The 24,220-nt window shown below is 31.1% G+C and overlaps 2 protein-coding genes and 2 long non-coding RNA genes across 5 annotated transcripts; 3 read left to right on the forward strand and 1 right to left on the reverse strand.

The window, feature by feature from the left end:
- Window positions 1-2,274: 2,274 nt before the first annotated feature.
- On the forward strand, window positions 2,275-3,505 carry LOC103572936 (uncharacterized). The gene is made up of 4 exons (XR_001345290.2): window positions 2,275-2,630; window positions 3,167-3,263; window positions 3,340-3,354; window positions 3,436-3,505. It is a non-coding gene; the product is annotated as an uncharacterized LOC103572936 (long non-coding RNA).
- Window positions 3,506-4,759: 1,254 nt separating this feature from the next.
- On the forward strand, window positions 4,760-6,749 carry LOC128668753 (uncharacterized). Its single transcript, XR_008404402.1, has 6 exons — window positions 4,760-4,774; window positions 5,896-5,910; window positions 6,355-6,369; window positions 6,456-6,470; window positions 6,555-6,593; window positions 6,675-6,749. It is a non-coding gene; the product is annotated as an uncharacterized LOC128668753 (long non-coding RNA).
- A 5,119-nt stretch (window positions 6,750-11,868) lies between these two features.
- On the reverse strand, window positions 11,869-14,570 carry LOC103572935 (mediator of RNA polymerase II transcription subunit 22). Its single transcript, XM_008551750.2, has 2 exons — window positions 14,345-14,570; window positions 11,869-12,271 (listed from the first exon to the last, which is right to left on the reverse strand). The coding sequence occupies exons 1-2, from the start codon at window positions 14,448-14,450 to the stop codon at window positions 11,952-11,954; spliced, it is 426 nt and encodes a 141-aa protein (XP_008549972.1). The 5' UTR covers window positions 14,451-14,570; the 3' UTR covers window positions 11,869-11,951.
- A 611-nt stretch (window positions 14,571-15,181) lies between these two features.
- LOC103572934 (gamma-aminobutyric acid type B receptor subunit 1) lies at window positions 15,182-23,623 on the forward strand. Of its 2 annotated transcripts, XM_014443427.2 has the most exons (9): window positions 15,182-15,321; window positions 16,341-16,439; window positions 16,512-16,646; window positions 16,969-17,139; window positions 17,206-17,704; window positions 19,383-19,510; window positions 19,576-20,751; window positions 20,842-21,028; window positions 23,534-23,623. In XM_014443427.2, exons 1-9 carry the CDS (start codon window positions 15,187-15,189, stop codon window positions 23,551-23,553), a joined length of 2,550 nt encoding a protein of 849 aa, XP_014298913.1. In that variant the 5' UTR covers window positions 15,182-15,186; the 3' UTR covers window positions 23,554-23,623. The 2 variants fall into 2 exon arrangements, with proteins under 2 accessions (XP_014298913.1, XP_008549971.1); XM_008551749.2 differs by lacking the exon at window positions 23,534-23,623 and having other exon boundaries at window positions 20,842-21,745.
- The last annotated feature ends 597 nt before the right edge of the window (window positions 23,624-24,220 follow it).

The following is a 24,220-nucleotide window of genomic DNA, read 5'->3' on the forward strand; positions in this document are numbered from 1 at the left end:
CTTGTTTCAATTTACATATTTTTGAATCCATTGAAATGCAGTTGACCCAAGTGCGAATAGGCCAAGTACCCGGCATATTTCGAAAGAAAACACGATTCTTATCAATGCAGAAATCAATATTTACCCGGATTTATTACCATTCGTTTTTCTTTCTCTTTATCGAATAATTATAAAACTTCGAAAACATAAATTAACACTTTTGAGCACTTGAAGAAACAAACGAACGTTATTTAAACTTAATATTTCGCAATATTATTATAACAGGTGTATTAATCAAAAATGTTTACTGAATGGTAACTTTTTGTCTTTAGAAATGAGCATGTGTCTTATAAGGCCTTTTGGCGCAAGAAGGACCTCCCAGAAAATTTTATCAAAAAAAAAAAAAATCCGAGCATCGGTTGGCCCTGCGGGCCAGCCCCAAAACTTCCCACTGTTTTTGATCTCAAGGAACTCGAAAATATTAATGTGACTGTATATTCGAGCTCGTCGAGCTCGAAAATCTTATTGCATGCAATTGTTTTTTTATGAGTTTTTCAAACTCTAACAAGTTACGTTTTATGCTAACGTTTAAAAGTCTAAGAATCGAAAATCATTAATGAACAAGCGGTTTTTAAATATTAATTCCCGATTATGTTCAATAAACTAAATATATTGATGCAGAAATCAATGTCAGTGATCGAAATCAAGATTTGAATGAGTTTTGATTTAGGTCAGAGTAATAATATATAAAATATCCGAGAAAATGATTAAAAACTGTTTTTTCGATTTTTCGTTGATAATATGGTTTAAACTAAAGAACAAGTTTGATGGCATTATATGATGATCAAAAGAGACTATAAAGAGGAAAAGTTTGTAAGATTTTAGACACATTTTAGTTCAGTACATTTTGATTTATCTGGAAAAAATAACATAGAATGTTATTTTTTTAACTTTTCAACGCTGATATCTTTTGAACTAATTAACCAATTTTGACTTTGAGGTGGCGATAGGCGCGTTTTATTGAATTCTAGAGCTGACTAGATTTTAAAGTCGATCGTTCAATTCGTTTCTGAGAAATCAATAAAAAACTAAAAAAAAAATTTTTTTTTTCGTTATTCGCCAATATTTTCGCGTCTACTTGATCAAATGATCTGAAATTTTCAGGAAAGTTGACGGCCAATAAGCTCTCTCAATCGCAGCCTTAAACATCCAAATCGATTCATTAATTAAAAAGTTATAGACCATTCACACACATAACATTCAGACACTCGGACATCATTCTGAAAATAGTCGGAATAGCTTCCTAGGACCTCAAAACGTTGACATCTAATGAAAACTCGATTTTCGAAAATCGGGGTGAAAACAATAACTTCCTGAAATTTTTGAAAATCATCGATTTTCTACGCGGGAAGTTAAAATTTTTTTGTCTATTTACTATAAATTCGATATATTTGCCTATTCTTAGCCCTAAGCTTAATACCTGGGGCAAAATGGGCCACCTGAAAAATATGAAAAACGTGTCTTTCCAAAAATTATGGTATACAACAGTATTTTTGAGTTCGAAGAGTATATACAACAATGTTTCGAACTCCGTGAGCTCAAAAACAGCGGAAAGTTTTGGAGCTGGCTCGTAGGGTCAACCGATAGACCGATTTTTTGCAGCACGTTAAATTCTCTACGAAAATTAATCCCGGACTTAATTATTGTACAATATGAGCCACTGTTCAGGTATAAAATTCCAAATTACAATTTTATTTTCCCATGTTATTTAAAAGGAAAATCATAAATCGCGAAGAGCTACTTCTAGAATTTGAATTTAAGAGCTGATCTTCTGGCAAAATTTTATTTTGTTACATCGATTTCTAGTGGTGCCAAAAAAAAAATGTTTTTCGACTCACCCTAGTAAAAACATATAATTAGATGTATATAATTTTGCCGTTATACATGCTCACATATTTATCATATACTTATCAATATATGTTCAGCAATATATAGTTCTTTTAATAAGGTGTAACCGATATTTGAAAAAAACCGATTACCATGCGTTATGGGAACTGTTACCATAATATATTGGAGTTGTTCCCATAATATTGCAACTGTTGCCATAAATTCCTCTCCACTTATGATCAGATTCCCTTCTCCTTTGAAGAGTTAACTACACGCATGCGCTCTAGCATCTACGTAAATGATTCATAGTAAATACACGCAACACATATAAATGTATCGCATGGGGTGGGAGTCAGCTTGGCTCGCAGTGGGGTAAAGATTGAGGGGAAGTTACGAGTTAATCAGAAAGTGAGATTCGACTGTATATACAGCTGTGATTACCTCAAATACCACCGAACAACTTCACATTCTTAATAATTAACATGTCGCAATAATGTTGTTAACGCAGGTGTATTAATGAATATTGCCCATTGAAGCGAAATGTCTCGACTTTTAAGTAAATGTTTAGTTGGTTAATTTTGTCAAACGTAAACAATATACACCTGTTTCTAAAAATGTTTTGGTTGTATTTGTTTATGTGTGACTAAACATCTGATTATGGTCATCGATATATTGATAAAATCAAGTATATATAACCCGGTATTTTCGTGCAATCGACACTCATACGAAAATTGTTATAATTAACACTTTGATTTTATTCTCCGGTAAGTGATTAATAATTTATTGTATTTTGATTTTTTTCTTACGATTTTCCTTAAAAGCTATAATATGTCATCGTCATATTTATTATGCTATCAATATATATACATTAGGATGCTTTTTTTTCGCGACTTTTTTTTTTCGCCCCCATTCTAAAATTCTGTCAGAAATCCCCAAAAAATTGTCTGAGAGTTTGAGCCTTTAATGTTAAAATTAAGTACTCGACCACAGCATGTAAAAATTCGCCCAAAGTCGGAATTTCCTCAGAATTGAATGCTCTACAAAAGCACCTATTGTCGCAGAGTCGTAACTCATATGGGTGGGGTAGTACGGACCACTAAACTGAATTTTTTCATAGGATTCTTGTTTTTTCTCTCATTATCTCATAAATAAGACCTACAGAAAAAATTCAATTTTTTCACAGAACTCCTCTCAGTTTGAGCACGATAACATTTTTTAATAGTTTATTAGTTGTTAATTTTAATAAATAATCTTTTATTTATTGACATCAATTTTTAATACCAATAACTTTTAATTACAGCTAATTAATAATTACCTCATTCAAAATGAACTTCAAATTCATATACTTGATTGTATTGATCGCACTGCTATCAATGGCTTCGAATGCTCAAGCTCAGGTAAATTCCAATAATATAGATTTATATATATATTTACAATTAATATTTGACTATCAATCTATTTTGTTTGTTACAGAGAGATATTAGTAACGTAAGTTAAGAAGGAAACATTTAAAAATCATTTTTTTTTTTACAATGAATTTCTAATTAATTTATCCTTTTTCCATTACAGGCTAGAGGTGGTAATGTAAGTGCTTAAAAAATATTTTTAAACTAATGTCATTCTACCATTCATATTAAATTATTTATTCGTTCTATTTATTTTACAGGCCGACACTGAAGTAAGTATGAAAAAAGAGTTTTGAAACTTATTTGCTGTTTCGATTTGAAACGAATTAATTATTTATTTTGTTTATATTACAGACTACATCTGGTGACGTAAGTATTAAAAAATATCTTATACACCTTGTGGCATCGGTATTATACTCGAGTGTGGCCAACATACAAGCGTAGGATGATCGATGTCACAAGATCTATACAATAGTTTTCTGCCCTCTGGCCGGAAAGTGGCAACTTTCGGGCCGTTGCCCTGAACGAAGTTCCTCCTTTCCGGCTCCGTCGAGCAGAAACAGTTTATTACATATCTAGGCCAGTAAAATAAGAGAAGTCTCAGATCACATGTTTGTCAGGCTTGCTCAGCAATTACATGTGATCTGAGACTTTTCTTATTTTACTGGCCTAGGTATGTAATATACTATTATGTAACATATGCCCGAAAAAAAACGTGGCCATCTGGCTAAATTCAGCTTCATAAAATTTAATGGTGAGATGCAATCGTTTCCAATTGGTCGAAAGTGTTGTATAATGTATATTAAATCACTACTTGTTGTATTAAATCATGAAATTTTGGTGAAAAGGGCGGAGTATATCCCTACTCTATAATCCAAGCCACGAATCTATTACCTCCGTCTTTTGTAACTTGACTTCAAAATTGAATTACCTTACTAACGTGACTAATCAGAAAAGATTGTATTTAAACATAAATTTCTGTGAGGCTGACTTTAACCATTTAGCGGCGTAGTCTTTGGGCATAAATTACATGAACTATTCTAAAATCATTTTCCTCTTGCATCAAGTTCTAAACTATTTATTTATTTTGTTTACATTACAGGCTACCGGTTCTAGAGTAAGTCTTTAAAACATATCTCTCGAAATAAATTGTTTCTTACAATAAATTTTAAACTATTTAATTTTTTTTTTTTACATTACAGCAAAATGTTAACGGAGTAAGTATTAAACAAGTATTATAAAATAAATTTTCTCTTTACCTAATTATTAAAATATTCAATTTATTTATTTTACAGATTGTCGAAGGCGATGTAAGTATTTAAAAATTATTTTTAAATTGATTTTCTCTGACAATACTTATATTTAATTATTCGTTTATTTATATTACAGGTTATTGGTGCAGGTGTAAGTTTTTAATATAATATTTTAATATCAGTTTTCTTTTAAAATTTACATCAAATAATTTATTTATTTCGTTTATATTACAGGGTCAGAGTGGTAGCGTAAGTATTAAAAATTTTTATGAAATCAATTGTCCTCTATAATCAATAGGGTGCTTCGTTTCCGGCGAAAGTATTTTTTTTGTTGCGCATCAAGCAAAATATAGTTTTTTATGCTAAAACAAAAATTCCTGCCAAGTTGGAGCTCTTAATTCCAATCCTAAGTACTTTCCATTTGATTTCAAAGATTTCCCATTCAAAATACACGTAATTTAAATTACTTTTTTTTTAACTTTTTAATACTCAGCTGCGTTTTATGATATCGACGCGGGTTTTAGTCGCAAATTGTAGGGCATTTGGTGTTCTTCAAAAGTGCCCATAGTAATTTAGTTGTAATTCCAGCTGTTTCACTGATGTCCGCTGCGGAACTCATTTTTTCTATGAAATTGACCTTTATTAGCTTGCGGAACGTAAACCAATGAATGCACACCAAAAATGTAAATAGGAATTTTATCGGAAATTTTATTCTCTTCAAAAAAAGTCCTATGAGTCAAGTCGCTTAAGTCCATAGTTTTCGAGTTATAGAAGTTTTAGTAATTTAAGAAATAAAATAGCAACTGTAATTTTTTTTTAATATATTTTTTAAATTATTAAAACTCCTATAACTCGGAAGCTATGGACTTTAGCGACTTGACTCATAGGACTTTTTTTGAAGAGAATAAAATTTTCTATAAAATTCCTATTTACATTTTTGGTGTGCATTCATTGGTTTACGTTCTGCAAGCCAATAAAGGTCAATTCGATAAAAATGACTTCCGCAGCGGACATCAGTGAAACAGCTGGAATTACAGCTAAGTTACTATGGGCACTTTTGAAGAACACCAAACACCCTACTATTTGCAACCAAAACCGCGTCGATATCATAAAACGCAGCTGAGTATTAGAAAGTTAAAAAAAAAGTAATTTAATTTACGTGTATCTTAAATGGGAAATTTTGAAAATCAAATGGAAAGTACGTAGAATTGGAATTAAGAGCTCCAACTTGGCAGGAATTTTTGTTTTAGCATAAAAAACTATATTTTGCTTGATGCGCAACAAAAAAAATACTTTCGCCGGAAACGAAGCACCCTAATAATCAATGAATATATTGTAAAATTATTTATGAACTTTATTTTCTATTACAGACCCAGGGTGGTGATGTAAGTATTTAAAAAATCATTTTTACACAGTAAAAAAGGATTTGTTAAAATCGACAGATATCGAGTGGAAAACAAACGTTTTGTAGTTATTTGTATGTTATTTTAATATGTCGTGAGTATTGAAAGTAACAAATTTTCCAAGAATTCTTTTGTGATGGCCACGACTATTTTTAACATATTTTGTGTGTTGGTTTGACAATAACATATGAAACGTGTCATTTCGTATAAAATAACATTTTTGTGTGTTAAAAAACCAATCGATTGCGACAGTTCAAATAAGATAAATTCTGTGTGTAAAATTGACACAGAAAAAGTGTTAAAAATTCAACACTCAAAGTTTTAACACACACGCTTATTTTTACACTTTGACGATTCCTTTCTTACTGTATACTCAGGCTTCTACAATTTATATCTAATTATTTATTTATTTTATTTCTATTACAGGCCACAGGTGGTGATGTGAGTATTAAAAAAATGTTTTAAAATAAATATTCTTTTACAATAAAATTTAAATTATTAATTAATTTTATTTATTTATATTACAGGCGTCTCAGTAGAAAGTAAGTATTAAAAGAATATTTTTAAATCTATCTTCTCTTACAATAAATGCCCAATGATATACATACATTTTATTTATGTTACAGTCTGATAAACCATCAAATTAATAACCGTGTCATAGATCCGTAAGTAAAGAATAACATAGTAAATATTTGATTTTTTACTATTAATTGATTAAATTTTACTTTTGTTCACTTAAATTACAGGATCCTGTCACATGGAAGATCTAACACTACGGAGTATCGACAGACCGCTGACGCCGAAAGGAAACGAAATCCTGGATTGATTATGGAATACTTCAAATCCATTGATATATAATATTTTATTCGTACTTTATGTCGGGTTTAATACTAAATACACTTTATAAGCATCATATTTTATGAATTTTTATTTATTCTCTTTAATTTATTTTTGTAATTCATTCAACACCGACCTACCCTTTAAAAACAATCCATACGAGAATCTAGCCTCTATATATAATTATCCAAAGTTTGACGCTCAAGTAATTTATAACATAAATCGACCAAATTAATTAAATTTGTGTTATATATAATATTAGGTTCATTATAGAAATTTAGAGATAGTTATCACTACGCAGAAATATGAGTATGGACGCAAGGGAGCCAACTGATAATGGTTGGTTAACCAAATAGATTAAGTAGTGAACTATTTCTATTTAGTAGATAATCACAGAGAGAAATAAGTCTAAAAAGCGGTGAACTCCTTGACATAGTTGACGTAGCTGCATGATGTATAAAAATGGCTACCAGAGTATTACGAGTCAGCACGTGAATTGCCAACATGACAAGACATCGTGGATGTCACGGAAAGAAAAGAATGGTTCTGATGATTCTTATTTAAAATGGTAACCATTATCATGTTACATAGAAATAAGTATTTTTTAGCGTCGAGACTTACCAGGCAGAGCAATATCCCCCCCCCCCATTCTACATCGTAAGAGTGGTTCTGCTAGCAGAGGACTGATTACCATTCTACATTAACGAGAGAACTATTAAATGGTCATCATTACAATGTTACCTACACGAAAAAACAAATGTTAAAATCCACAAGAATTATCAATACTTTTTATTGTTTCGTATAGTAATGCGGCGCCCGGATGCGATTTTATTGTTTGTTATAAAATATAAAGTTAAAATATATGAGTGATCTGTTAAAATATACTTATGCTTAAAGAAAAAAATGTATTGGATAAAGATATAGTTTTTAAAATTTCAAATAGTAAAAATTATTATTTGGGTTTACCATTCAACGGCCATGATTAGGTTACGCAAACTTGGCCCAAGTTAGGATGACTCTAGGCTTGGCCAGGGTTAGGTTACCCAGTCTTGGTCCAAGCCTGGGTAATCATTGGAATGGCCATGACTAATTACCCAGTCATGGCCCGGACATGGGACAGTATAGGTTTGCCAAGATGGGCTTCCCAATAATGTCCCAGGCATGTCCCCGTCGTTCAACTCTGGAGCTTCCTGTATGGGTATCAATAATTACTATTGCCGATAGTGATAGTTACCATCTAGATCGTAATATTTCTTATGCCTGAAAAATTTTTAATTTTACCAAGAGAGTAATGGTTATCATCACGGACAGGAAGGTTACTATCTAAATATGAATGTTTACCATCTTCGATAGTAATAGTTAACGTAGAAAGATGAGAATCATTAAAATGTAAGGATACAGTAATACTTACTTCATTAAGATGGTAAGTATTACCACTTATTTTTCAGCGTGTATGGATTATTAGACAAATCCATAGTTCTTGTATAGGTTCCTATGCAACTATACATGAATTTTTCTGCTAGAGAATATATACATATATATAGTCTCAAACACCTTTAGCATCATTATCACAACTTTTCGTTCTTAATGATATTTCGCAATAATCTCATTAACGCAGGTGTATCAATTAATGCTATCAATTGAAGCGAAAGGTCTTAATTTTTAATCAAAAGTAAATAGTATTTACCCGTTTTAAATAGTTTTTTAAAAATATTTATTGATGTGTGATCAAACATCTGCTTGTCGTCATTAATATACTGATAAAATTGGGTATATAAACCGGAAATATTTAACAAGCATTCATAAATAAAAAAATCGATTGGAAAAAAAATTTAGTTGTCTGTATGAATCGATATCCCAAAAAACTATCTATCGAAAGTTTATTAAACAAAAATATAGTGTTTCTGACATAATCCTCCTCAATCTGAGCTTAATGACATTCTTCAATTTATATAAATATATATAAGTTGTTAATTTCAAAGAATGATCTGTTATTTATCCATATAAATTATTGATTTCAATAATTTTTAATTACAGATAATAAAATACTATCTCATTCAAAATGAATTTCAAATTGATGTTCTTTATTGTAATTTTCACACTACTTTCAATTATTTCGAACTCTGCAGGTCGGGTAAGTCCGATAATTCGTTTATTATTTATATTTTTATATTTAATATTAAATTATTAATTAAGATTAGTTGCTTACGTTAAACAGTCAAAATGCTGTAGTCAAAGAAGAAATTGATAATAAAGCATAAAATGGCATTTTTTTAAAGTCTTCATTCAAATAGACAATAATAGGTGCTTATAAAAATTGAATGAGTGCAGATTTCATTCTTCAAAATCCTAAGGAACAGTCTCTCAGCGTTAGAGCAAAATCTTAGAAAGGCTAGCTACAATTTTTTTTTATTTTCAGACGATTTCATATGGAATGACTCACAAGCGTTATTACCTTTCTTAAAAAATCCAATTAACTATAGCACTTCTCATAGAACTTATTCATTCTTATTTTCGAGTCTACTGGATCGAATGATCTGATATTTTTCGGATAATTGACGGCCGACAAATTTTTTCGACTGCTGCAAGAACAATTCAAATCGCCTAGCTAGTGGGCTAGATGAGTCTTTATATGAGAAGCAAAACGTTCTTAATACGAGTCGTAGGTGCACACGCACGAGCGCTAACGAGTGCTTAGTGTTCGCCGGAGACGAATGTTATAGTTAACCCTGTTTAGAAAATCTCATAGAATCCAATAGTTTCTCATAAATTCTCATAGAGTTTTTATAAGAATAAATGAGTTCTATGAGAAGTGCTATAGTTAAGTATAGGGCCAAGCTGACAGTAAGCTAGTGACAGCCTATTGCAGCAATTTGTCACCAAGTTGACCGCAAAAATTCTTTGGGCATAAATTACATTAAATATTTTAAAATAAATTATTTCTCGCAATAAATTTTATTAAGTACTTTTTTTTTTTAAATATTAGGCGTTCCAGAACAATAGCGGCTCTATGTAAGGTGAATGCTAAAGATCCGTAAGTTAAAAGCAACATATTAAATCCAATATAACATTTTGCAAATAAAATATTAAAATTTATTTTGTCATTAGCTTTGAAATTTTTCGAAACGCAAAGATCTGCAAAAAAAAAAATTTGGGCATCCTTGAGCTGAAAGGGCGTATCTCAAGACATACGCCCTTTTACCTTTTGAAAAGTAGTGCCTAAAGGTAAAAGGGCGCATAAAAAAAAATTCTAGTTTTAATATAAAATACTGACAAACAATTTCACAAGACAAGTTAGATGAAAAAACACTCCTCCTACACTTTTTTTTTTAATTTATTAAAAATAAAATAACTGAAAAAAAAAAATAAAATGAAAATATCAAATTTTCAATTGAATAAAAAATTTTCATAACGACTATAAAAAATAAAAATTTATTGACTTTTTCTTTAATCAGTGTTTTGGATTATGGATCCGTCATGAATCAGAATATATAAAAAAAAAAAAAAAAAAAAATCCAAATTACGTGCGACAGACACGGAGGAAGAGGGTATAGGAATCGTACCTAAATGAACCGGTTATTTCTGCTTTTTTTTTTTTTTTTTTCAATTTAGTATAAGAATTTTAAAATACTATTATAAACTCTAATAATTAACTGTGAAATAAAATAACATTCATACAATTTGCAGCACTTTTTTTTTTTTTTTTTTTTTTTTTTTCATTTTTAGACTTCGGCTAAGCTTTTTAATAAATTTTTTAGAAAAAAAATTTATACGCCCTTTTACCTTTTGGTCACAAAATTTTCAAATTCCTAAAGCTAAAAGGGCGCATAATTAAAGACATACGCCCTTTTACCTTTGGGAAAACAATATGTGATTTTCAAGCGTAGAAAATGTTTACTAATCAATTGGCGATGAAAAAAAAATTTATGCGCCCTTTTACCTTTGCAAAGGTAAAAGGGCGCATACATTAGTATACGCCCTTTTTCTTTTTGGCACGCGATATTTTTCATCGGGTACATCTCTCTTCAGTGTCTAGCAATGATCAGCCATCATATTGACATTCCACTTCCCTTGATATTGACTCTCTCTTTCACTTATGTCATCGCCTTGCTCTTCACTGTAGTCGCCAAAATTTTCAGGAAACTGCTGAAGGTGAGAAAGTAAGAAATGCAATATAAAGCAACCCATAGTATCGTAATTTTCCAACAACTCTTCAACTAAATTTTCATAATTTTCACTCTTTTTAATTCCCAAAAAATTTTATGACACATCCTCAAAACTTAACCATGCTGCTGTTTCAATGTCTTTCATTTCATAAACGAAGTTTTAATTATTTTTAATTATGCCCGTTGTTCTAATTGTAGTTGTGCGCATGCGCAAGTGTCTACTCTAGGTTTTAAATTTTTAAAATAAAATTTATTGTGGCTGATTGACATTACTCTCCGGTAAATACCTGGATACTCTTATGATGTGCAAGTTGATCAACAGGATTTGATAATTACTTGATAAGATTACACATTTAATTAAAATTTTAATAATTAATTATAAATATAAAAGCAAACAAACAAACGCTATTTTTGATGGGGTATTAACAAACAAATCAAGATAAATGGAAAAAAAAAATAAAAAGCATAAAAAATGAGTATAGTCACCTCTAACTTCAAATAAATTTTTTAAAATTTATTTAAAAAAAAAAAAATAAAAAACGAACAAATAATTATTTATAGCGAACATTTACGAACAATCGACGAACAAACGAATTGCTAGAAAAAATTTTCCAAAAATTGAATTCCCCCGCCAACTTAAGGGAGCTTAAAAACTTATAATTTAATTGTTTTTAATTGACAGTCGATACAAAAAAATATGTTAGAAGACATGCACTTTTGGATTTTCCAAACTTTTTTATTCTATACTTACGTGCATTTAAATTTTAAATATATTTTGTACTTTTGCCATTCGGCCTATGCCTTGACATTTAAATTTAATAAATAAATAAAGTAGTCAGTAAGCCATTACATGCCTTGTTGAAAAGGCCTTCCAAAAGACCATTTAAAGTCCTGATTTGTATGCGGTCTGAGTTCTTACGAAAATCAAAGGAAAATAGTCAGTAAATTAGAAAAAACTTATTTCACTCATAATTTATACATTTGTTTTTATATATGTTAAATTTAAATAAATAAAAGTAATTATTTATAAATAGAAGTATAATATTCTTCTTCAAGATCGTATAGATCGGCGGCCATGTCGTCACGCAAAGTAGCAAGTTTTTGATCGCACTCAGCCTGTTTTTGTCTGAATAATTTTGAATTTGTTGCAATCGCTTCGTTTACTGATGGAAAATCATTCAAAATCAGGTACTGTTTTATATCCGATACCAACTTCATTAGGGATTCTCCAGCGCGTACAATATTAGCAGCCCGTACGTGCATTTCGTAGGTGTCCTGCTCACATTGAGTCATTCGCGATAGTTGTGAGTCTGTATCACCTTTTCCCAGCTTCAAAATTTCTGTAATAATTTTAATTATTTTTTAGTAAATTTAATACTTTTTTGATTGTTATTAATTTAGAATTAAAAGAATTCAAATTCTATGACGTGTGCAAATATTTCAGAAACTATCAGTCTTAGGGCAAAGTTTAAAGAGACTAAAATTGTCCAAAATTAAATTTCCTGTGGAAAGAATACCCACAAGCCCTATTTACTCCTGAAATTTACCAAAGTAATAATAATAATAATTATTATTAGTACCCGTTATATCTATCTCGCAAACTATCACTCGGAGTAAAAAATATAAAAAGTAAAAAATTGTAGGAAATTGAATTTCCTCTGGAAAGAGTACCCACAAGCCCTATTTACTCCTGAAATTTACCAAAGTAATAATAATAATAATTATTATTAGTACCCGTTATATCTATCTCGCAAACTATCACTCGGAGTAAAAAATATAAAAAGTAAAAAATTGTAGGAAATTGAATTTCCTCTGGAAAGAGTACCCACAAGCCCTATTTACTCCTGAAATTTACCATAGTAATAATGATAATAATAATTATTAGTACCCGTTGTATTAATCAGAGGAAAAAATATATAAAGTAAAAAATTATAAGGAATTAAATTTTCTCTGGAAATATGATGAATATTATATTTTTTAATATAAAAAAAATATATCAGAAAATATAGTTAAACTGCCCACATATATTTTCTGGTATTTATCACATATTTTGACCATATATGGTATTTTCATACGGAGAAGGTCGTATTTTAGAAATTTGGGAAAATTTTGCCATAAGATATTTTATTTAATTTATGGAGAAGGAAATTTCGAATCAAGATAAAAATTAGACCTTTTCATTCCGGGTATGGCCAGATGTAACTTTTTTTTACAACAGTGGTTTTTCAATCAAATTTTAATCATTTTAGTAATAAGTTACGAAAAAAAAATTTAAATTAAGTCAAGTAACTCGGATTAGATAACTTTTCCATCGAAATCAATTAGTTTAAGAGCAAAGGATAATTATTCGAAATATTTGAACCATCCAAACTATTCTAATATCTCGAATATTCGAATAGTTCGAATATTCGAAGTTATAATAATTCGAATTATTCGAAGTTCCAATGTTTGCAGTTCGAATAGTTCAAATATTCGAATAGTTCAAAGTTTCAATGTTCGAATAGTTCGAAGTTCCAATATTCGAAGTTTGAATAATTTAAATCATTCGAAATTCCAGTGTTCGAATAGTTTGAATTATTCGAAGTTCCAATGTTCGCAGTTCGAATATTCGAATAGTTCAAAGTTCCAATATTCGAATAGTTCAAAGTTTCAATATTCGAATTATTCGAAGTTCCAATATTCGCAGTTCGAATAGTTCAAATATTCGAATAGTTCAAAGTTTCAATATTCGAATAGTTCGAAGTTCCAATATTCGAAGTTTGAATAATTTAAATCATTCGAAATTCCAGTGTTCGAATAGTTTGAATTATTCGAAGTTCCAATGTTCGCAGTTCGAATATTCGAATAGTTCAAAGTTCCAATATTCGAATAGTTCAAAGTTTCAATATTCGAATAATTCGAATTATTCGAAGTTCCAATATTCGCAGTTCGAATAGTTCAAATATTCGAATAGTTCAAAGTTTCAATATTCGAATAGTTCGAAGTTCCAATATTCAAAGTTTGAATAATTCAAATGATTCGAAATTCCAGTGTTCGAATAGTTTGAATTATTCGAAGTTCCAATGTTCGCAGTTCGAATATTCGAATAGTTCAAAGTTCCAATATTCGAATAGTTCAAAGTTTCAATATTCGAATAATTCGAATTATTCGAAGTTCCAATGTTTGCAGTTCGAATATTCGAATAGTTTAAAGTTCCAATATTCGAATAGTTCAAAGTTTCAATATTCGAATTATTCGAAGTTCCAATATTCAAATAGTTCGAATATTCGATTTGAATTTCGGAATCGAATGTCACTATTCGATTCGAATACTATTCGCCTATCTCTAGAATTGTCCCACGATATAAAATATTTAATTTTCCAGCATAAAAGTCATTTTGTTATCAATTATTATTACTAAATATTAATAATTACCTTCAAAATTTTCCAACATTGATTTAATATCATCTTTCAATCTTATTGTATACGATTTAAGTAATGCTTCTTTACTTTGCGGTAATGTACGTACGCTACTCATCATATATTTATATATATTTATACACTAATTACTCAATCTTTTTAAAAAAAATAAACAAATAATTCCTCGTGTTTGTTATTACTCTCATAACCTCGTCATCTTTCCTCGGCTCTTACCTCTACTTTTTTCTCTCTACTTCACCCCGAACACCTCTCACACCTGCGCAGTAGATAACTGAACTTCACACTTATGCGCAGTAGGTAAAATAAACTTCTTTCCTCTCCGTTCATGCCATCCCCACCCACTGCGCATGTGCAGTTCCTATTAACTGCGCATGCGCATGAATTATAATTCCCGCGGGAATTAAAAATTTTTTAAAATTCAAATTTGATTTTTTTAATCGATTTTATAAATTAGTAAAATTTATAAATTTTATGGAGATTTTTAAAATAATTTTGAAATTTTTTGACTTTTTTGTTTTTTATCAAAGCAGAGTTTTATTTTGTTATAAATTAAGTGGAAGGGGTGTATTGATTTAAACACACCCTCGGTGGCTCCCTTGAGCTTATCCTAGTTCCAGTTTCCAGTCTCTCGGTCGAATCGATATGACTCGCATTACATTTTTATTATTAACTAGAAATTTTATTAAAATAATTTAGAAATAAAATTTTGTTTTTTTTTTTTTTTTTTAGTATAAAAAAAGTTTTGTTGTTAAAAATAGTAACAAAAAAATGACTAAATTAGAAAATTATTTAACGAATTAAAAAAAAGAATTATTATTTTTTTTTTTTTTTGTAAAATGGAGTTGAGTGAATTTATTATTTTGTCACTAATCGCAACTATTTCATGCAAATTACCTCCTAGTGATGACAATATTTTACACATTGGAGGAATATTTCCTATTGGAGGTGAAGGAGGATGGCAAGGAGGTCAAGTAAGTATTGATTTTTTTTTTTTTAAATATTTAGATCCTTGATTAATATTTTGGTGAGATGAGATGAGATAACGAAAAAAGTGAGAAGTTTTGTTATGGCGTTTGAAAAGTAATTCAATTCGAGTTTTCCTTAAAAGCCACTGTGGGGGTCAGTAGTAATTTTTTTGAGGCTTGGGAGTAGAATATTTGAGTCAAGAAGTAAATTTCCGTTGAAATGAGTACCCACAAGCCTAATTTATTTTTCAATAATTTTTGTGTAATTACTGTAATTGCAGTAATTAATTTAGGGAGTTGACAAATAAAGTAGTCGTGTTGGTACTCATTTTGAAGCTCATGTGATTTTGAGAAGTTCTAGGCGCGATTAGAATACTTTAAAACAATTAAGAAAAATTAAGGGGTAGTTGATGAATTTTAGGGGTCAGTTGTTATGAAAAAATGACCTGAGGATTAGTAGAATTTTTTTAGAGATTTAGGAGTAAGATTTCTGGGTTCAGAAGTAAATTTCCGTTGAAATGAGTACCAACAAGCCTAATTTATTTTTTAGTCATTTTCATCTAATTACTGGGTAATTAAAATAATTACTTCGTAGAGTTGAAAGACAAAGTACTCATGTGGGTACTCATTTTAAAGCTCGCATAATTTCTGAGTAATTCACTGATTAATAAGAAATTTTTAAGCTTCGGCTCGGAAGTAACTACTCATTAAATCAATTATTCAAATATTTTATTGCAAGAAGCTATCGTAGATTTACAAAATGAAAATTTTAAATACTTAGTTGTGTTCAGCATCGAATTTCCGTTGAAACGAGTACCCACAAAGGCTACTTATCTCTATTATTCTTAAAGTCGTATAATATGGTCATATTATGAGTAACAAAACATTGGAAAATTTTTTATAGTATTTTTGACCAAATTTTTTAGTTCAGCGGTAAATTTCCGTTGGAATGAGTACCCACAACCTCTATCTATCTCTAATTATTTTTAAACAGTCATTAAATAATTAATTAATTAATTTTCCAGGCGTGCATGCCTGCGGCAAATCTAGCACTGGACGATGTCAACCGTGAGAAAAATTTACTACCAGGATTTGAATTAAAACTGCATTCAAATGACAGCGAAGTAAATTTTTTTTTCTTAATTAAAAGAATTTTTTATTTTTTAAAGTACTTAAATGAGTTGAATTTATTTTAGTGCGAGCCAGGTTTAGGTGCATCTGTAATGTATAATTTACTATATAATGCGCCACAAAAATTAATGCTACTTGCTGGATGCAGTACTGTCTGTACAACAGTTGCAGAAGCATCAAAAATGTGGAATTTAGTTGTCGTAAGTATTATTTTGGTGACTGGTATATTTATCTCGTAAACTATGGGTCTGAGGAGAAAATTATAAGAGTCAAAAATTGTGGGAAATTAAATTTCCTCTGGAAAGAGTACCCACAAGCCTTATTTATTCTAAATTTTTACTACAGTAGTCACAATAATAATAATTACCAGTACCCGTTGTATTTATCTCGTAAACTATTGCTCTGAGGAGAAAATTATAAGAGTAAAAAATTGTAGGAAATTAAATTTCCTCTGGAAAGAGTACCCACAAGCTATAATTATTTCGAATATTTAGTAAAATAATTAGAGATTTGATTATTTAGCTTTGTTACGGCGCATCATCTCCAGCATTATCTGATCGTAATAGATTTCCAACACTATTTCGTACTCATCCTAGTGCAACTGTTCACAATCCAACTCGTATTAAATTATTTCAAAAATTTGGGTGGTCACGTGTCGCCATCTTGCAACAGGCTGAAGAAGTTTTTATATCTGTAAGTAACTTTTATTCAAAATTACTCTGAATAATTATTTAAAAATGAATATTATCTTTATTTTAGACAGTAGAAGATTTAGAGGGCCGTTGCAAAGAGGCGGGTATCGAAATCGTGACTCGTCAGAGTTTTCTATCAGATCCAGCAGACGCGGTGCGAAATTTACGGCGGCAAGACGCGCGGATCATCGTGGGCCTATTTTACGTTGTAGCTGCACGGCGAGTCCTTTGCGAAGTTTACCATCAGAATCTATATGGCAAAAGCTACGTCTGGTTCTTCATCGGATGGTACGAGGACAATTGGTTTGAAATAAATTTAGACAAAGAGGGAATAACTTGCACGAAAGAGCAAATGCGTCAGGCAGCCGAGGGTCACATGACTACGGAGGCCTTGATGTGGAATCAGAATAATGACACGACAATAAGTGGCATGACTTCCGAGGACTTTAGGATGCGGCTCAATAAAATGCTCAAGGAGGATGGTTATGATGTTGATAATAATCGATACCCAGAAGGTTATCAAGAAGCTCCGTTGGCTTATGATGCCGTTTGGTCTGTTGCTCTAGGTAATTATTATTTTTATTCAAGTTTTTTTATGACTACTTGTTGAATTTCAAAATTGAACTTCGATTTGAGATATCAAACTTCATTTTGATACATCAAACTTCCCTTCGATATATTTAACTTCGTTTCGATACTCATACTTCACTTCGATACATCGAACTTCACTGCGATACATCGAACTTCAATTTAATACCTCAAACTTCACTTTGATATACCGAACTTCACGTCAAAACCTTAAACTTCACTTTAATACATCGAACTTCCTGTTGATGCCTCAAACTTCCCTCTGATACATCAAACCTCGCTTCGATACATCGAACTTCACTGCGATACATCGAACTTCAATTTAATACCTCAAACTTCACTTTGATATACCGAACTTCACGTCAAAACCTTAAACTTCACTTTAATACATCGAACTTCCTGTTGATGCCTCAAACTTCCCTCTGATACATCAAACCTCGCTTCGATACATTGAACCTCACTGCGATACATCGAACTTCAATTTAATACCTCAAACTTCACTTTGATATACCGAACTTCACGTCAAAACCTTAAACTTCACTTTAATACATCGAACTTCCTGTTGATGCCTCAAACTTCCCTCCGATACATCAAACCTCGCTTCGATACATTGAACCTCACTGCGATACATCGAACTTCAATTTAATACCTCAAACTTCACTTTGATATACCGAACTTCACGTCAAAACCTTAAACTTCACTTTAATACATCGAACTTCCTGTTGATGCCTCAAACTTCCCTCCGATACATCAAACCTCGCTTCGATACATTGAACCTCACTGCGATACATCGAACTTCAATTTAATACCTCAAACTTCACTTTGATATGCCGAACTTCACGTCGAAACCTTAAACTTCACTTTAATACATCGAACTTCCTGTTGATGCCTCGAACTTCCCTCCGATACATCAAACCTCGCTTCGATACATTGAACCTCACTGCGATACATCGAACTTTTCAACTCAATACCTAAAACTTCACTTTGATATACCTAACTTCACTTCGATACCTTAAACTTCACTTCAATACGTCAAACTTCCCGTTGATGTCTCAAACTTACATTCGATACATCAAACTGCACTTCATTACATTGCACTTCATATAGATACTCAAACTTCATTTTTACACTCCAAACTTCATTTCGATATATCGAACTTCACTTCAAAATTCTAACTTGACTTCGATACATCGACCTTCAATTCGATATTTCAAACTTCACTTTGATACCTCAAACTTCATATCGATACTTAAACTTTACTGAGATGTATCAAACTTCACTTTGAAATTCTATTTGACTTCGCTATGTCGAACTTCAATTCGATGCCTCAAACTTCACTTCGATACATCGAACTTCACTACCATGTATCGAACTTCACTTCGATTTATCAAACTTCACTTCGATACATTGAACTTTGCATCTATATATTGAGCTTCACTTTTACATCTCGAACTTCAATTCAATGTACCGAACTTCACTGTCCACACATTAAACTTCAAACTTGATTAATTGAACTTCAATATTTGTTTCTTACACCCCACTTTGACACCTCGATCTTTAGTTTCGATACCTCGAACTTCAATTTCGACTAATTGTACTTCACTATCAATACATCAAACTTCATTTCAATAAATACAAAAAAATTTTTCTTCCCAGCTTTCAACAAAACAATGGAGAAACTCTCAAAATCAGGAAAGAGTTTGAAGAACTTCACTTACACCGACAAAGAAATCGCTGACGAAATCTACTCGGCCATAAACTCGACCCAGTTTCTCGGCGTCTCCGTAAGCATGTTCCCCTCGTACTTCTTCATTTCACTCTAACCTAACAAACAAACCTCTAATTCCAGGGATACGTCGCCTTCAGTTCCCAAGGAGACCGAATAGCCTTAACCCAAATCGAGCAGGTGATCGACGGGAAGTACGTGAAGTTGGGGTACTACGACACCCAGAGTGACAATCTCACCTGGAAGAACATGGAACGCTGGATCGGGGGCAAGGTACCCCAAGACCGTACCATAGTTCGGAAAGTTCTACGAACCGTCTCAACACCACTTTTCGCCTGCATGAGCGCGTGCTCTGCCCTCGGCATCTTGATCGCCATCTTGCTGATAATCTTCAACGTCTGGAATCGTCACCGACGCGTCGTTCTCTCCTCTCACCCAGTCTGCAACACGATAATGCTCGTGGGGGTCATCATCTGCTTCATTTCCGTGTTCCTTCTAGGTCTCGACGGCCGGTTCGTCTCACCTGGAGAGTACGCCCACGTCTGCCAAGCACGTGCTTGGATGCTGTCCATCGGATTCACTCTCGCCTTCGGTGCCATGTTCTCCAAAGTATGGCGCGTCCATCGTCTGACCACCAAGACCAAGGCTGACCAAGCGAAGCTCTTCATGGCCAAGCAAAAGGTCTCCAGCGTACAGAAGAACATCCAGCCCTGGAAGCTCTACACCATGGTCAGCGCCCTGCTGGTCATCGACTTCATCATTCTGGGTGCCTGGCAGGGTCTCGATCCTCTCCAGCGCACCATTGAAATCTTCCCACTGGAGCCTTCCCCCCACGGGGATGATGATGCCAAAATCAGTCCCGAACTCGAGCACTGCGAGAGTGAAAACAACGGAATCTGGTTGGGCCTCATCTACGGCTACAAGGGAATTGTCCTCGTCTTTGGTCTCTTTCTGGCCTACGAGACCCGCAGCATCAAAGTGAAGCAAATAAACGACTCCCGTTACGTCGGGATGTCAATTTACAATGTCGTCATCTTGTGTCTGATCACTGCCCCAGTGACGATCGTGATCGCGAGCCAACAGGATGCCAGTTTTACTTTCGTTGCTTTGGCAATTATTTTCTGCTGCTTCTTGAGCATGGCCCTTATTTTTGTGCCCAAGGTAATTGAGGTTATTAGGCATCCACGAGATAAAGCCGAGTCCAAGTACAACCCCGACATGGGAATGTCCAAAGAAGACGAGGAACGGTACCAGAAACTCGTCAACGAGAACGATGAGCTCCAAAGATTAATTGCACAGGTCGGTTTGTTTTTTCATCAAAATGGCGGCTATTTATAAAATGGCGGCAATATTTGAAATTGGCGGTAAAATTTGAATTTGAATTTTCAGAAAGAAGAGAAAATCAAAGTACTGAAGCAGAGATTGGCGGAACGGGATGTTGTGAAAGGTGGCGCTGTAAGCGGATCTAATTTTGGAGCTGGACAAGGGGGCGCTGCGGCAGGTGGTAATGTACCAAAAGACTCGCTGATTGTCGCGGACTTTGTTACCGGCGAGGGGACCTCTGATAGTGCAATCGGTGGGGGTATTTCTGTTTACACGAGATCTTCACGTGCATCCGCATCTGATTTTGAATTTTCAGAGTCATATCTTTAATTTAATAATAATTTTTTTTTACTGCACTATCCCACTTATTTTTAAAATAAACTCAAAATGTGTGTCAATTTTTAAAATAACTTCCCATGTCTTAATGCAAATAATTAACTTATTATTGATATTTGATGAGTTTTGAAAATTTTCATTTTTAGAGAGGGGGTTAATATTTCAAAAACTAACGGGTTTAGACAAAAATTTTACAGGACTAAAGTTGTAGAGAATTAAATTTCCGATAGAAAGAGTACCCACAAGCCCTATGTGTAACAAATATTAACCAACATAACCATAATATTTACATTTTATGTCATTGAAATATTTATTTCCTAAACTATCGGGTTTAGAAAAAAATGTTACAGGACCAAAGTTGTAGAGAATTTAATTTCCGGTGGAAAGAGTACCAACAAGCCCCACTTATCATACGTATTTTTTCAAATAATCATAATAATTATATTTGTGATGCCCAATATATTTATCTCGCAAACTATTATTTTTATGATAAAAGTTTATCAGTAAGAAATTATTCTAAATCAAATTTCCTCTGGAAAGAGTACCCACAAGCTATACTTACGATCAATATTTACGTCGGTTAATTATTTGCGATTATTAAGACGATTTGGTGAAATATAAGAATTTAAGCAAAAAAAATATATAAATGTTTAAATAAATGTAATTATGATAAAATAGGCCTATATATATTTTTTGGTCTTTATTATAGTTAATGTATAATAAAAAAAATTTGACGAAAGTACAGACCTAAGAAAATAAAAAAAAAATTAATTGAGATTTTATTAATTTTGATATTTTTTTAATGGAAAAATATTTAAAAATGTTTATACATAAATATAATAATAATAATAATTTATTATTTACCAATAATTATTTATCTGGGTCCAAATGATAACAATCAGCGAATTTTTAACAGAAAATATTTAAAACATTTTTTATTAATCGTCTTCCGATAGATTATTAAATTGCATGTCGCACGATCTATTAGTTTTATTTATAATTACTGAGCTAATAAGTCATGAGAAATTTTTTTTATTTATTTTGAATCCGAAAAAATTTTGAAATTTTTTTAGTAAAGAGTTAGAACGTGACTTTAAGTTATGATATTTGGAGATTTAGAGATAGAAATTGACTTTTAGGAAGGAAGAGAATTCGAGAAAAATCGGGAAATCAATTGGAGACTGAGAATAAATTTTATCTTACGTCTCAAAAGTCAAAAGTTGAATTTCCCAAAAATCTTCTTCTTGTTATATAAGTCTATATACATCGATATTTCAAAAACTATTAATCGAAACCTTATCAAACATTAATGAAAAATGTTCTTTGAACCTCAAGCTTTAATTTGAGCCCAATCCCGTCCCTTAATCTAAATTTTTCTAGAAGTTATAGATGTTCAAAGTTCCCTCTTTCAGATTCAAAAATTAAATTTCCAAAAATCCTCTATTTATATGAATCTATATCGATCGATATCTCGCAAACTATCAATCGAAACCTCATTAAATGAAAACAAAAATTGTAGTAGAAGGCCTAAGCTTCAAAATGAGACCACCAAAGAGCCTTAATCTCAATTACTTTCCAAGCAATAAATTTTTTAAATTCAAAAACTCAAAATCACATCCCAATTTATGACCCAAAAATAAGTTACTGTCTTTAATAATTAATATCTCAGCAACTATCGATCCTGCATAAAAATCATTTCTACAAAAGTTGTAGCAGCAAGTCTCACCTTTAATTTGAGCCCAACCCGAGTCCTTTATTTCCATCGATTCAAAAGTTATGAATTTTTTAAATTTCATCCCAAAAATTTTCCCAACCTAAATTTGGTCAAAATCTATTCCAATCTATATAAATCAATATCTCGATTTCTGTTAATCAAAAATCGATTTTATGGGTGGCCTCGAGATCGGAAAAAATCTGATCTTTGATCTGAACCCACTTTTATTCCTTATTCTTATCAATTTTCTAAGTAATGAATTTGTAAACCTCATGACTTGTAGCTCAGATAAAAAAATATAAAAATTAATGACTTTATTTAATTAGCGCATGTTTAATTAACTCATTACTAATTACCGTAATAAATAATTGCAGTTAAATCTCGTTAGATTGTTTTATCAACGCTAATTATTAATAAAGTACTTTTATTTTATTTACAAATGTAAGCCTCATTAAAAACTCCCAAATAACAAATTCATAATTTCAAATTACTAATTAATCAAATGAAATTAATTAATTAATAAATAAATATTCTAACGAGATTTACAATGCTTTAGATAATTATTTTTCTCATTCATAAATTTGGGAGATTTTTTTTGAGGTAAAAAAAAAATTGTAATTAATTTTAATTAATTATGAATGGGAAAAATTAATTAATTAATTTTTTGATGAATTAAAAAAAAAAGAAGATTTTTTATTTTTATTTTAGAAACTGATCACAATGGCTAGAAGATGGATCCCCAAAAATTCATCCAAAAAAAAATTTAATTAATTAATTAATTAATGGAATGATTTAACTGCGATAAAAATAAAAAAAAAAAAAAAACAATTTTATTGTAAAAGTGGTGAAGTAGAAAAAAACTAGAAAAAAAACTTTAATAGCGAAAAAAATTTTTTAAATATAAAAAAAAAATAAAAATTGAATTGTCATTTAATTTTATTTAAATTAAATAAAAAATGTTGAAGAAAGTATTCATATATTGTCTATGTATATAAATTATATGAAAATAATAATAATAAAAAATTATTAAAAAAAAAAAAAATTTATTATTTTAATTTTTAAATTTCCCGCATATTTGAATTTTTCCCGCCATTTGAAATAAAATTTCTTTGTTAATTTATTATTAATTATTCAATCGTAACTGTAATGACAGTAATTACATTTTGAGTTTTTCTTCCAGATAAAAAAAAAACAAAACTAATTTTTTATTTAAAATTCAAAATTTTATTTTGTAATTTATTAATTGATTTATTTATAACTTATTGAATTAATTAATACATTTAGTGCGTAGTCGCCATTCATATATATTTATAAATTTATGTACGTTTATACATCGCGTTACTAAAACCATAAGGGTGTATCTCAACATAAAAAAACTTTTTTGCTCCAATCAAT

The sequence above is a fragment of the Microplitis demolitor genome, chromosome 10 (genome assembly GCF_026212275.2).
Source record: "Microplitis demolitor isolate Queensland-Clemson2020A chromosome 10, iyMicDemo2.1a, whole genome shotgun sequence".
NCBI lineage: Eukaryota > Metazoa > Arthropoda > Insecta > Hymenoptera > Braconidae > Microplitis > Microplitis demolitor.